Source organism: Labrus bergylta, chromosome 4 (genome assembly GCF_963930695.1).
Source record: "Labrus bergylta chromosome 4, fLabBer1.1, whole genome shotgun sequence".
Classification (NCBI taxonomy): Eukaryota; Metazoa; Chordata; class Actinopteri; order Labriformes; family Labridae; genus Labrus; species Labrus bergylta.
The window spans coordinates 13,860,776-13,873,489 of record NC_089198.1 but is presented as its reverse complement, the minus strand read 5'-3'; the positions used below and the strand labels follow the sequence as shown (position 1 = coordinate 13,873,489).

The 12,714-nt window shown below is 38.8% G+C and overlaps 2 protein-coding genes across 2 annotated transcripts; one reads left to right on the top strand and one right to left on the bottom strand.

Moving 5' to 3' along the window:
* Positions 1–5,433: 5,433 nt before the first annotated feature.
* Positions 5,434–12,092, top strand: LOC109995700 (UDP-glucuronosyltransferase 1A1). The gene is made up of 9 exons (XM_020649512.2): positions 5,434–6,122; positions 7,613–7,676; positions 7,765–7,913; positions 8,034–8,161; positions 9,701–9,794; positions 9,967–10,092; positions 10,174–10,261; positions 10,350–10,569; positions 10,686–12,092. The coding sequence occupies exons 1-9, from the start codon at positions 5,601–5,603 to the stop codon at positions 10,954–10,956; spliced, it is 1,662 nt and encodes a 553-aa protein (XP_020505168.2). The 5' UTR covers positions 5,434–5,600; the 3' UTR covers positions 10,957–12,092.
* On the bottom strand, positions 11,083–11,530 carry ndufb3 (NADH:ubiquinone oxidoreductase subunit B3). Its single transcript, XM_065953794.1, has 2 exons — positions 11,402–11,530; positions 11,083–11,310 (listed from the first exon to the last, which is right to left on the bottom strand). The coding sequence occupies exons 1-2, from the start codon at positions 11,527–11,529 to the stop codon at positions 11,160–11,162; spliced, it is 279 nt and encodes a 92-aa protein (XP_065809866.1). The 5' UTR covers position 11,530; the 3' UTR covers positions 11,083–11,159.
* Positions 12,093–12,714: the final 622 nt, after the last annotated feature.

Below are 12,714 nucleotides of genomic sequence, written 5' to 3'. Positions count from 1 at the left end.
GCTGTGTGGCCGCCTGTCCGGTTTGACTGTGAGGCTGGCTGTGTGGCCGCCTGGCTGTGTGGCCGCCTGTCCTGCTGACTGTAAGGCTGGCTGTGTGGCCGCCTGTCCGGTTTGACTGTGAGGCTGACTGTCCGGTCATATCAGACCTCCTGTGTTTATGGGACCAGAGCAGGCTTGGAAAGTCTGAAAAATAAAGCATGTGTCTGTTAATGTGGTTTCATACAAGGTGATCATTAACACCATATTTACTTAATAAGTATTTCAGCTGAAGATAAAAATATGATTTTGGTAATGTAAAGAGTTGTTTGTTCTAACAAATCATAAATAAGTTGACTTCGTCTTCTGTGTACATAAAAAAACAATAATATTCATATTAAACAACCACACAATGAAGTGTAATCATCCTGTAATATGAACAGTGTTAGTCGTGTTTCCTGCATTTCTAATGACGAAAAAACAACACTGGATATTTCACACTAGACAGATAGATTGATAGATTCTTACATACATAGGAGAATACGATACTTCTCTGACACCTAATAATTAAAATAAAATATTTTTAATTCAAACCAATCTAACATGCAGGCTTTAAAATAGTCATGTACCCTGATATTAATTCAAAAATACCCCCAAACATGAACAAATACCTTTATGTTTTATGAAAAGTTCTATACAAATATAGTCTGATATGAAAATGAACAATGCCGACTTAAAATAAACTATATTACATTCACAATGAGAATGTATGAACTAAGATAATAAGATAATAAACTAAGATAATGATTGAAGGAAACGTTTCAAACTTTATATGAATTAAAAAAACCGTGAAAGAGTCAAACAAATAGGATTATCTGTCACTGTCAGCAGAAGAGAAATACAAAACACAGACATTAATCCCAGTCCTGCTCAATAATCAAATTTAATAACATTTATCTTGCAGTGTAAATGCAACATTATTGTTACCGATATGTACTACCTTGCTACGTTAGCAAACAACAATGATGGTTTATATTTGTCAAAAACAACAAACAAACTATCATTCAACAGGTTTCCCGATATGAATGAGCATTATTAATAAAGTTATTGAAAACATTAGCCATACTTGCGTCTCATAAATTGGACTTTTTGACAGAGCAATGACAAAAAGGTGAAGATAAAATGTCGAGCTGACGGAGTTCTCTTAACTTTCTGAGGAAGAGGCTAAACTACATCCTGCATCACCTCGACTCCCTGGGACCTCTGCTAGGATCCTGTTTGTGGACTTCAGCTCGGCTTTCAACACCATCATCCCGGACATCCTGCACCAGAAACTCACCCAGCTCCCAGTGCTGGCCTCCACCTGTCAGTGGATTATCAACTTCCTGATTGACAGGAGACAACAGGTGAGACTGGGGAGCACTACATCCAGCACCCGGACAATCAGCACTGGCGCCTCCCAGGGGTGTGTTCTCTCCCCACTGCTCTTCTCCCTTTACACAAATGGCTGCACCTCAGGGGACCCTTCTGTGAAACTCCTGAAATCTGCAGACGACACCACCGTCATCGGTCTCATCGAGGACGGAGACGAGTCTGCTTACAGACGGGAGGTGGAACAGCTGGCTCTCTGGTGCAGTCAGGACCATCTGGAGCTGAACCCGCTCAAGACTGTGGAGATGACCAAGGACTTCAGGAGAAGCCCCCCTTCACTCCAAACCTAAACCAAACCATCAGTGAATATACATATATGTATACATATATTATTAAATCTAAATGATCAATATACGCACACTTATTTATGTAAATACTGTAATTTACATCTTAATTGACCCATTTGTCATTTTTCTTATTAACATGTTACTTCTGCATCTTTTGCACTATTCACCACTGCACTGTTTCATATTTAATCAAGTAAATATTAGTCTTTCTTATTATGTTTATTGTTGATAGTTAATGTTGTACCTGTACGTATTAGAGCACAGTTCTCAGAAGTTAAATTCCTTATGTGTGTAAGCATACCTGGCCAATAAATCTGAGTCTGATTCTGACTGTCAGACTGTCACTCAAACGTTAAAGGCTATATCACGATGAATTTAAAAGGACTTCCAAATAACTACGTATTGTCAGGAATAAATGTACAATGTAAATATACAATGTAAAGCTCCTGATGTCCTTGATTTTAGCGGCTGATTAATTTTATTTTGAAGGCTTGAGTTTGTGGTTTACAGAGGAAGCCTATTTCTTTTTGCGTGTCTTGTCTTATTTCTCCTTTTAAGAAGACACTTAGCCATTTGAAAGATATCACCTCTAAGCCTCGAGAAAGGCTCCTGTACAGTCTCACCTGTTTCTCCTGGTGAATTTTAGGAGAAAAACAGGAAATAGAATAGGTTAGATACTAAAGCCAGGCTGAATAATCATTGTTGTCGCTGATAGTTTCATTTCTTTATTTAGGTCATATAGAGGAATTAATTATAATTATGGTCTATTTCATAAGCAGCTAAAAGCACATCACAGGAGCTTTAATTGTCAGACATGCCACAACATTGTATTGTCTCTCTCTGTGTAGGTAGTCTATCATCCTTGAAAAGTTGCTCCAGATATTCCCACACTCTACACTTCCCGTCGTTTCAGCCACTGAACTCTCCTCTAGTCCCTCAGGTGCAGTATCAGCTGTGAACGCGTGCTTTCTTTTATGATTTGTCCCCATGACAACCTTCATTGAGGACTTTGGTTGCTGTCAGTGCAGCACTGCGGTGAAGTTGGTTTTAAGTTGGATACAGACATTTACGCTGGAGCCAGCTCCGTAAACCTCTCACTCGTCTCCACGACAGATTATATGGTAACCTGCTCTCCCTGCTCTCGCACTAACCAACTTTAGGGACTAAAGTAGGGACCGACTTTAGGGACCATCAACAAATTACTGTTTAATAAGGGCAATATCACTATTTTAATCATTTTTCTTAAATAACCACCATGTTTTATGGCCGTCTGTCCTCAAATCAATATTTTAAATTAATAATCACTTTGAGGAATGATACACACCACATTTTGTCAAATATTAGTGGTTTTATCTTTTTTTTAATTAATATTAAATTGTTAATAGACCAGATGTAGGCCTACATATGTGTAATAGTTATTTTAAGTGTTTATTGCTTGGCCTTGCGGAACAGTCTTTACATTTCACTGTGCATCTGTATGAGCATGTGACAAATAAAAATCTTCAATCTTGTATTTGTGGTTTTATCTTTTTAAATGAATAGCTGCTAAAAATTATGGTTTCGGCAAAACATGTGTAAATCGTGGTACTGAACTCCTTGTTGCTCACATACACGAACAAATGCATCCGAAGAATTGTCTGACTGTCCCCTCACTCAAAACAAACAAAAATGAAATGACATGGTTCAGTCCCAGGGTTGGCATTGGTTTGGCAGTAACGTACCCCATACACATGAACACAAGTGAATTTGAGGATTTTACAGTTTTGACTCATGTTTTCAAATCGCCTGAGGTCACAGTCTGAATGGTAGATTTAAATAAAATACATGTAAACTTGTGGCTATTTGGACTTTCTCACACAGTCCAAACAGATCAGTTATACCATTTTTAGTTGACGTTTTGTGGGCAGTGGCAAGTCATCCTCAGTGAAGAGGAGAACAAAATAGAAGGACAGACAAATCACAAAAGAAAAGAAAGACAAAGAAGAGCAAACCCCCTTGGATGACACTGAATCAGCAAAGATTAAAAAACAGACAAGGAGAGAGGTAAAGCAACAAACTGGCAGACATGCTAAGGAAAAGAATGGTAGATAATGAGGGAAAGGATGAGCTGACCAGCCATCAGTTCATTGAAGAGGAAAACAAAATAAACCAAAATGACAGTGACAGATATACAGGACTGTGTGAAAGACGTTGGAAAAAATAAAAGGAAATTGTTACAACCAGTGAATTTAGGACCCAGATAGGACACATTAACACAGAGGGGTTGATTGGTAATGAGGTTTATTGCGGCAAATGGAGATGAAGATGGGTTGAAGATTCCCGAGGTTAGCAGAGTGAAGGGGATGAAGGCTGACCAGACCAGAGTAGGGGTGTGACTGTGGCTGAGCAGTTTTGAGTCCAGAGAGCAGGTTGAGGCAGATGGCTGAGCAGGAAGGCAGGAGGGTGAATGGTGATCCTGAAGCGAAGGAAAAAACAGGATGAGACTCAAAAACCAAAACAAGCACAAAAGCTTATTTTAAAAAAAACTTTCAAAATCTTAATTATCCTGAGCCTTAGTCTACCACAGTAGTTGACACAACAATCTGGTGATAAATGAACGGAGAGCCGGGGTATATATACTGCTGAGTTGATGAGGAGATGGAGAGCTGGTGTGCAGGTTTGAGCAGGTGAAAGGAATGAACCTCAATCAGGAGGGAGCCAGAGTAAGAGAGCCATGACAGAAATCTGGGAAAAGAGTAACAGCTAAATTAATTCCTCAAAATAAAATAAAGAAAATACCGGGACGATTGTTGTCAACAAAGAAGATTATCACTGTGACAACAGTGGATTCAGAAAAACTGCTGCAGGGCCAAAAATATTCAGAATTGTGATTAAAAGAAAATATTGGAATAAAATTAAACCTAAAAAGGATAAGAAAACTATAGCCTGTATAACTGTGCCTGAATTGGGGAATTGGTTCGCATGGTTTCACATGAAAAATGTGAATGTGTTTGCTTATCCAGTAAGAAAAGAATATGTCCTTCATGGAAGATAAAATGAAGAAGCACTGTGATAATTATCAATGAGATGTGTGGTATATTTCTGTGTCAGGATTGATTTGAGGGAATTATGGTCATATGACAGGAGAGATTGTAAAAAAAAAAAGTTTAATTGTTAGTAATAAACATTATGAAAAAAACAAACAAATAAGTAATAGGAGGTGTGTTTCATTTCTTGAAGTGATAAAAAATATCTAAGGCTAATTTTTAGGACCATAGGTCACAAGGCTTTGGAAGATATTGAAAAAACTATTATTAATTATTAGTTCAAAATATTGATAGAAAATAGTTAAAACACATAAGTTAATGTGGTGTGTCTCATTCCTCTAAGTGATTATTCATTTTAAATTAATCTAACAATTAAATTAATCTGAAATTGAGTATTTATTTAGTTATTTATCTTTTGTTTACAATTTAAACAAACAAGTAAAATGTGTTCAATATTAATGACCATTTACCCTTCTAATTTGAGGACAGTCGGTCATAAAACATGGAAGTTATTTAAGAAAAATTATTAAAATAGTGATTTTGCCACTATGAAACAGTAATTTGTTGATGGTCCCTAAAGTCGGTCTCCGTTGATTAGGGCGGCTTGACTGGCTCAAACTTGCCTACTTGTTTAGTGAGGACTTTGAACACACACACACACACACACACACACACACACACACACACACACACACACACACACACACACACACACACGCACAATCATGGTAATTCACAAAGGTATTTCAACGCTGCAGACAAAGGAGTGGTTTACAGGAGCATTCAAAGGACAGATATTTCTTCCTTCTCATTCTGACACTCCTTCTTGTCCGTGTTGGATGCATTTTCACTGAGCTTTAGACAGAAAGGAACGTAAACAATGTGGAAAGCTGTGTGTGTGTTCCTGCTGCTAAACATGGACATGCAGGCGAACTGCGCTGCAAATAAGAAGCTGGAGACCGTAGCAGAAAAGTCCAAACTTGTAGACACAGGAGAGACTGAAGCTGTGACCTCCAGCCCTGCAGGTGACGCGGCCACTGCACCTTTCCGGGGCAAACTGCTCGTGATACCCATGGATGGGAGTCACTGGCTGTCTGTAAAGGCCCTGTCCCAAGAATTGGGTCGCCGTGGGCACCAGGTCACCGTGGTGATACCAGAGGCCAGCATGCGAATGGGCCCAGGGAAGCACTATGACACTGTTACCTTCCCTATTCCTTACGACCAGGAATTCATCGATCAGTTCTTGGTGACGAACAAGCACATGATGGAAAAAGCTGATGGGTCCTTTCTACAGCGGGCAAAAAAACAATTCTCACAAATCAAGAGAATAGTAGGATTCATCCACACGATTGCAGAGAGCCTGCTATTAAATGATACTCTCATCTCACATCTGGCACAGCAGGTGAGTACAAATACTCAGGTTTGACTCCAGAAACAGGCGTGAAGTATTTTCAGATTCAATACTTGCACCGTTCACTGCGTTTTTGGGTGCCTGGTTCAAGCTTCTCTTGATTCTCTGTGCACAACTCCCTTAATACTGATGTCTCTGTATGGCCTCCAGAAGCCAAATGGTCAATCAGAAAAAGATGAATGAGGTCTTTATTGCTGTTGTTAATAACTGGAAGCAGTGTCAAAGGGTAGGGTTCACACAGGTGATTAACAGCATGCCTTCTTGAACATTTTCCATGGCAAAGATTCGCAACGTGTGATACAGTTGACTGTTAATATTAAGCAGGATGAGCAGTTTTGTTAAAAACACCACTTATACTTGAACATAACAAAATGAGCATACAGGTCAGGTGTAATGCTTTGTGCACAGGAGGCGTAAAAAACAACACAAAGAGAAATACCCTCACAGGAGCTTTGAACTGGTAATGTCTGAAATTATGTCCATTATTATAGTAGGATAGTCGTTGACAGGGCAGTTGGAATTTGATGTGATTAAATATTTCTGAAGAATAAAAAAAATCACATCAGAGAAATGGTAGTCCTTTGTTTCAACACTGACCACCCTGACGTCAGAATCAAAATCACAATCAGAAGCAGTTTTATTGGTATAGCTGCACATATGACTCTGGTTAATTTAGCTCTCCACGACCAAATATTTGAAATCAAGTCAACATAGGACCCTTAAGCAGTGGTGAGGAGTGCAAAGGATGCTGAAATAAACATGATAATACAATATGTAATCATGTAACTGCATGTACAGATAGGTTATTACAGAACTTACCAATCCTAAAGCTATGTACATTTTGATGCTGTTTAGCTCTTCAGTTAAAGTCAAAGTCAACTTTATTGTCAATTTCAAAATATGCCAGACATACAGTGGAATCGAAATTGCGTTCGTCTCCGTCCCGTGGTGCAATACAACCAAAATAAGGTAAAATAAGATGAATAATATTTACAGTAATAAATTCTAAATTGTGCAAAAGGTACAAAACAAAATGGTAAATAAAATAAAATATTAAGAAAAAGCAAACTGTGCAATATGTGCAATGTGCAGTAAACTGAGTGTACTTTTGAATAGATAGCTTACACTTTAGAGCGAGTCTTGCCGCTCTTTAATTCTGTATTTGACACACTTGATCACACTGCTGAACAGTAGTCCAAGTGAGTGAGGACTCTTGTTTGTGTAAGATTACATTTTGTGGTAGAGATTTAGCTCCCCTCTATTTTCTCTGTCAGCTTTGACTTTTCTACTAGTAACACCTTGAAGTGACAACTTTAACTGCTGCTGCTTTTGGTCTTGAATTTTATCCAACTACTATTATCCAATACTGCTTTAATTATTGCTAGATTAAGATTTAACGTTTGGATGCTGGACACATGACGGTGTTTTATTATTGCACACTATTAAACATGAACCCTATTTTTCACCTGTTCACTCTGCAGGATTTTGACGCCGTCATAACAGACCCCATGGTGCCCACAGGAGCCTTAATTGCTCGAAAACTAGGTGAGTTCAGCCACACCTGGGTATTATGTGTTGTTTCCTTTTATAAATCTGCACATTTTGTCACTCTTCTGCATTCAATCCTCCTCAGGTCTCCCCTTTATTAATGTGCTGAGGGGTATTCCGTGTTCCCTGGATATAAAGTCTGCAGCCTGCCCCTCCCCGCCCTCATACGTGCCCCGCTTCTTCTCAGGATACACAGATAAAATGAACTTCATGGAGAGAAGTATCAACACTCTGGCAAGCACTTAAAGATTATGCATGACACTATTCAATCAGTAACTTACACTATGAAATTCAACTCTTACCTCTCACCTTGTTTAATTTGCACTTTATTGTTGTGAAACCTCTGACCTACAGTTGGCTTTAATGGAGCCGTTGCTCTGCAGATTGATGTACTGGCAGTTTGACAACATGGCCTATCAGTTCCTGGGAGAGAAGGTGGGCGTGGCTGAGGTGCTTACTGAATCTGCTATCTGGCTGCTCAGGTAACATGTACAAAGGGTTTGTCAAGTCATTGTGGGTGTTTTCATAATTCAATGCTTCCCTGTCAGGGCTTGAAGATCACAGAGGACACGCTTTACAACTCTTCTTTCTTTAGATAGTTTTCCAATGTATTGATTGTCACATCTTTAAACATCCTTCAGGAGCTTATCGGGTTGTAAACCTTCAAACACAAAAGACATAAAAATGTTAATCAACAAAAGTGTCTTAAGAACATACACATGCAAAATCAAATCAGTCTCAAATTTTAATTGATTAAACATCTTTTAGCATCCTTACTTTCCTTTTTTCACATTTTAACACCAAATGAAACAAATCAGAATTTAGGTTAATCTAACAATTAAATTAATCTGAATTTTAGTATTTATTCAGTTATTTATCTTTTGTTTACAATTTAAACAAACAAGTTAAATGTGTTCAATATTAATGATCATTTACCCTTCTAATGTAATTGTTTCATGTGAACACTACACTATAAAACCAGAACAGCCTAAACTAAGTAGGCGTGATGTAAACATTCAAACATTCTAAACAGATAATTAACAAAGAACACAACACACTTACCAAAGGTATCTCTGCTGTCTTCCTTTCATTGAATTTAGCCTGCCAGTGTCTCAGCCTCTCAGCCTCTCGCCTCACTCAGCAGGTGACAGCTGGCTCAGAAAGCTTACCTGACCTGCTCAGTGCTGCTCTCCAGTGTTCAAACTTTAAATAAGGGCTGACAACAGAGATACCCTGATAAGTAATATTAAAGCTGCTTAGCCTTTAAACACAAAATAAATCAAATTACAGATGAACCAGGAAATGCTTTTTTAACCATATTTTAATTTTCTGTGGTTCTTAGACTTTAACAAAACAGGGTTTATAGTGATTATTTGTGGGAGCAGCACATATCTATCAAGAGTAGGAGCGGATGTTTATCTCAGCACATATTAACAAGTTCTAACAAGAACACCACAGAGAAGTTATAAGTTAATCACAACTAAATACATTCAGGATTAAACTGAGGACAAAGTTGTTGGTTGAAGCTTCAGGTTATCATGTCCATCCTTTTTCACAAAACATTTTTCTTCTGTTGGGCAACCCTTACAATAGTTAGTCTTAGTCACACCACAACATAACAGAGCAAAGGGTTAAACGTCTCACACAAAAGAAAACAAATACAAAACAATATGCACATATCAAGTTAAAGAAATCTACACAAAACGCTGGTATAACTCAATAAACACCTCATACATAAAGAGAGAGCGAGAGAGAGAGACTATAGATACTATTGATCATGTTTCTACACACATGGTTTCAAAAAGTATAAACATTTCGACAAACAAAACCTTAAAATGTAACACATATCATTATTTTAACTTATGTCTGATAGAAAAAACTTCAGAGTTTACATATCATCCTTCTTTTCAACAAGTTACAATAAGTCTCAGAGCTCCACCAATGTATCAAACTGAAAGAATATAAGTTTCTCTCTCTAATGTTCGGATACATATTGACATTACTATTTTTTTTTTTAACAGGCTTGACTTCACACTGGAGTTTCCGCGCCCTCTCATGCCAAATATGGTTCTGATTGGGGGGATGAACTGTGACATTAGAAATCCTCTTCCTAAAGTAAGTTTTTATTCGTTTGTAGAAAAACCTTTCAGTGGGAAGATTTCTTTTACTAATTTTTCTGTTTCTCTCACTTGTTTTTATGAGTAAGAAAGTCTAACTGAATGATAATAAATAAATGTCACCAGACCCTAATCTGTGTGTGTGTGTGTGTGTGTGTGTGTGTGTGTAGGATTTGGAGTCCTGGGTGTCAGGAGAACATGGATTTGTAGTGTTTACTCTGGGCAGCATGATACCAGATATGCCAGAAGAGACTAGCTCCGTTTTTCTTGAAGCCTTCAGACAGATCCCACAGAAGGTAGAGGAATATATATATATATATATATACATTTTATTTCTTAAATATCAATCAGAGCATTAATCACAAATCTTTTAACAGGTCATATGGAGGTACGGGGGGAAGGTTCCTGACAATGTCCCAGAAAATGTCAAGTTGATGCAGTGGGTGCCTCAGAATGACCTTCTAGGTGCGTTTATCCTGAAATGTTTAGCACAAAACTCAAAACTGACTGGTGACGAATCACATAACTGACCTCTGACTTGTCGCTTTGTTAGCTCATCCTGGAGCGCGGGCTTTCATCACTCATGCCGGCTCACACGGCCTTTTTGAGGGTCTGTGTCATGCTGTTCCCATGGTGATGATGCCGATTTCCGGGGACCAGCCTGACAACGCGAGGAGGTTGGCAAGCAGAGAAGTGGGAGTCATAGTGGATCTGTTTAGTATCACTACAGAACGCATTGTCCAAGCGCTGAATGAGGTCATCAATGACACCAGGTGAGGGGAAGATGGTCGCTTAAGAAGTGTCGGTTACTTAAAATCAGTTAAGATTAATTATTTAAGAAAATAATTTAGTGTTCATAAACTCTTGCCATCAATCTGTCACTGTGCAGGTATAAAGAGAACGTGAAGAAGCTCTCAGCACTCCATAAAGACCGACCAATCGACCCCATCGACCTCTCGGTATACTGGACTGAATTTGTGATGCGGCACAAAGGAGCTAAACATCTCAGAGCTGCGGCCCACGACCTCAACTGGATCCAGTACCACTGCCTGGATGTGATAGCATTTCTGGCTACTGTTGTGCTGGTTTTTGTGCTGGTGACAGTAAAATGCTTCCAACTGTGCTTCCGTAAACTGAGCAGGAAGAGGAAGCAGGAATAACTCCGTGCTGCATTTGTAAATTCATCCCAGCACCGACACTCTTGGTTTATAAGGGAGATAAAGTAATCACAGTGTAGAGTACCGCCTGGTGTGATTTAAGGGTTAAAAAGAAGAATAAGGAAGATGTGAGGTGATCAAAAGGAAATTTATTTAACGAAAAATACAGAATATTAATAGACGGCATTGTGCTCCGGGGATGAGGATTAGTGGCCACCCTTCTTTGGTGGGAAGAGGGCGTACTCGACAGCCAGAGCGACAGTAAAAGCAGCAAAGCCCCACTTGAAACCCCTCAGCAGCACATCGGACAAAGTCACAGCCCGAGCGAAGCCGCCTTGGTATCTCCACGCCTCGTTACTGCAGAGAGAAAAAGACGGAGAGCAGCGTCAGGTGTAAGAATGAATAAAATGAAATATAAGCAATGGATCATGTAGGTGTGAATACTGACCGCGCCCATGGGTCATTGAGGCCTCTGGCCTTCAGCCTCTGCTGTGTTACCTCCAGCGGTGTTCCCTCCCACTTCCACTGCTTAAGGTCAGGCAAGTTCACCTTGCTGTGGCCGTGGTCACCTCCCATGCTGAACAAATATATTCAGATATATGCAAGCCTTATGTTGTGCCTCTTTCTTATAACAAGATGAACGTGCAAGTTCAAGCAAATTGAAAAACATTCTCCAACTCAAGCACTTTTCCTCTGATATAAAGTGAAGAACAGTTTCACATGCTGGATTTCTAAACATTAACTGTGACTAGTAACATTTATTAAATAAAATAAATGTAAACCTACAAATGTATCCTGCTGACTCTGTAGCTCCCTTCTTTGCTATTTATTAGATTCTACTTCAACATGATCGCACTTTAAACTCTTTGCATTCTGCTGTTTGTTTTTTTGGTACCTCAGGAGCATCTTTTCAGTCTCTGTCAGGTTTGTAATGGAAATGTTTGAAGACATTTCTTTGTTTCTAAACTACACAGATCCTCTGCTTGATGTCACAGACTTCATTATGACTTCTCCTCATATTGATAACGTCCAACAACCAAATTACACAGACCTACGTGCTCCATGGTTACTCTAAACAACAACAACACAATCTGAAGAGTACTATTGTTTATTGTTTTCATTAAATTAATTGGAACATTGTTTGTTTCAGTGTTTGTTTGTTTGTGTTAGCAGCTTGAGTCCAAAGTATCTTTAAAATGTTGTTAAATGTCAGCTGAAGGCTTTTAGGACACTAACATGTATTGAACATTTGAATACTTTGAATAAATCTTTCTAAATGAAACATATTCAAAGTGAAGCTGAGGAGAGTCGAGCTGGTTTTCAGTATCAGCTTCATGTATGAACTCAAACTGTGTCACTGCTTGGGAAACTATCTCGACTACTTAAAATAAATGATCACTGGGTATTTAATCAATCAAACATTTATTAAAATAATCAAATTGAGGACAAACTGGGCCGAAACGTTACGCAGACAGCGTTAAACAAGCTAGCATTAAGCTAGCTAAGCTAAGTACTCTGGTTTGATAACCAGGATGTTTAAAGAAGCTCCGAGTCCACCTCACAAACGTGATTAACTTATTCATTAACACACAATGAAAGAAAAAGAAAAAAACAGCGTCAAAAGATTGAGATGTAAAAGAAACAACTCTGTACCTGAGTGGTTTGTTGTGACCTCTGCTGCTGCTGGACTGAATTTGCGACAGCTGCTTTTGTTTTACGGCTTGTGACGGCACAGCGTTCAGGACAAATGTACATTAGCAA

Coding starts and splice junctions, on each gene's coding strand:
- LOC109995700 (XM_020649512.2), top strand. CDS start 5,601: ATGTGGAAAGCTGTGTGTGTGTTCCTGCTGCTAAACATGGACATGCAG. Junction 6,123..7,612: donor TCTCACATCTGGCACAGCAG/GTGAGTACAAAT, acceptor TTCACTCTGCAG/GATTTTGACGCCGTCATAAC. Junction 8,162..9,700: donor TCTGCTATCTGGCTGCTCAG/GTAACATGTACA, acceptor TTTTTTTAACAG/GCTTGACTTCACACTGGAGT.
- ndufb3 (XM_065953794.1), bottom strand. CDS start 11,529: ATGGGAGGTGACCACGGCCACAGCAAGGTGAACTTGCCTGACCTTAAG. Junction 11,311..11,401: donor CTCAATGACCCATGGGCGCG/GTCAGTATTCAC, acceptor TTCTCTCTGCAG/TAACGAGGCGTGGAGATACC.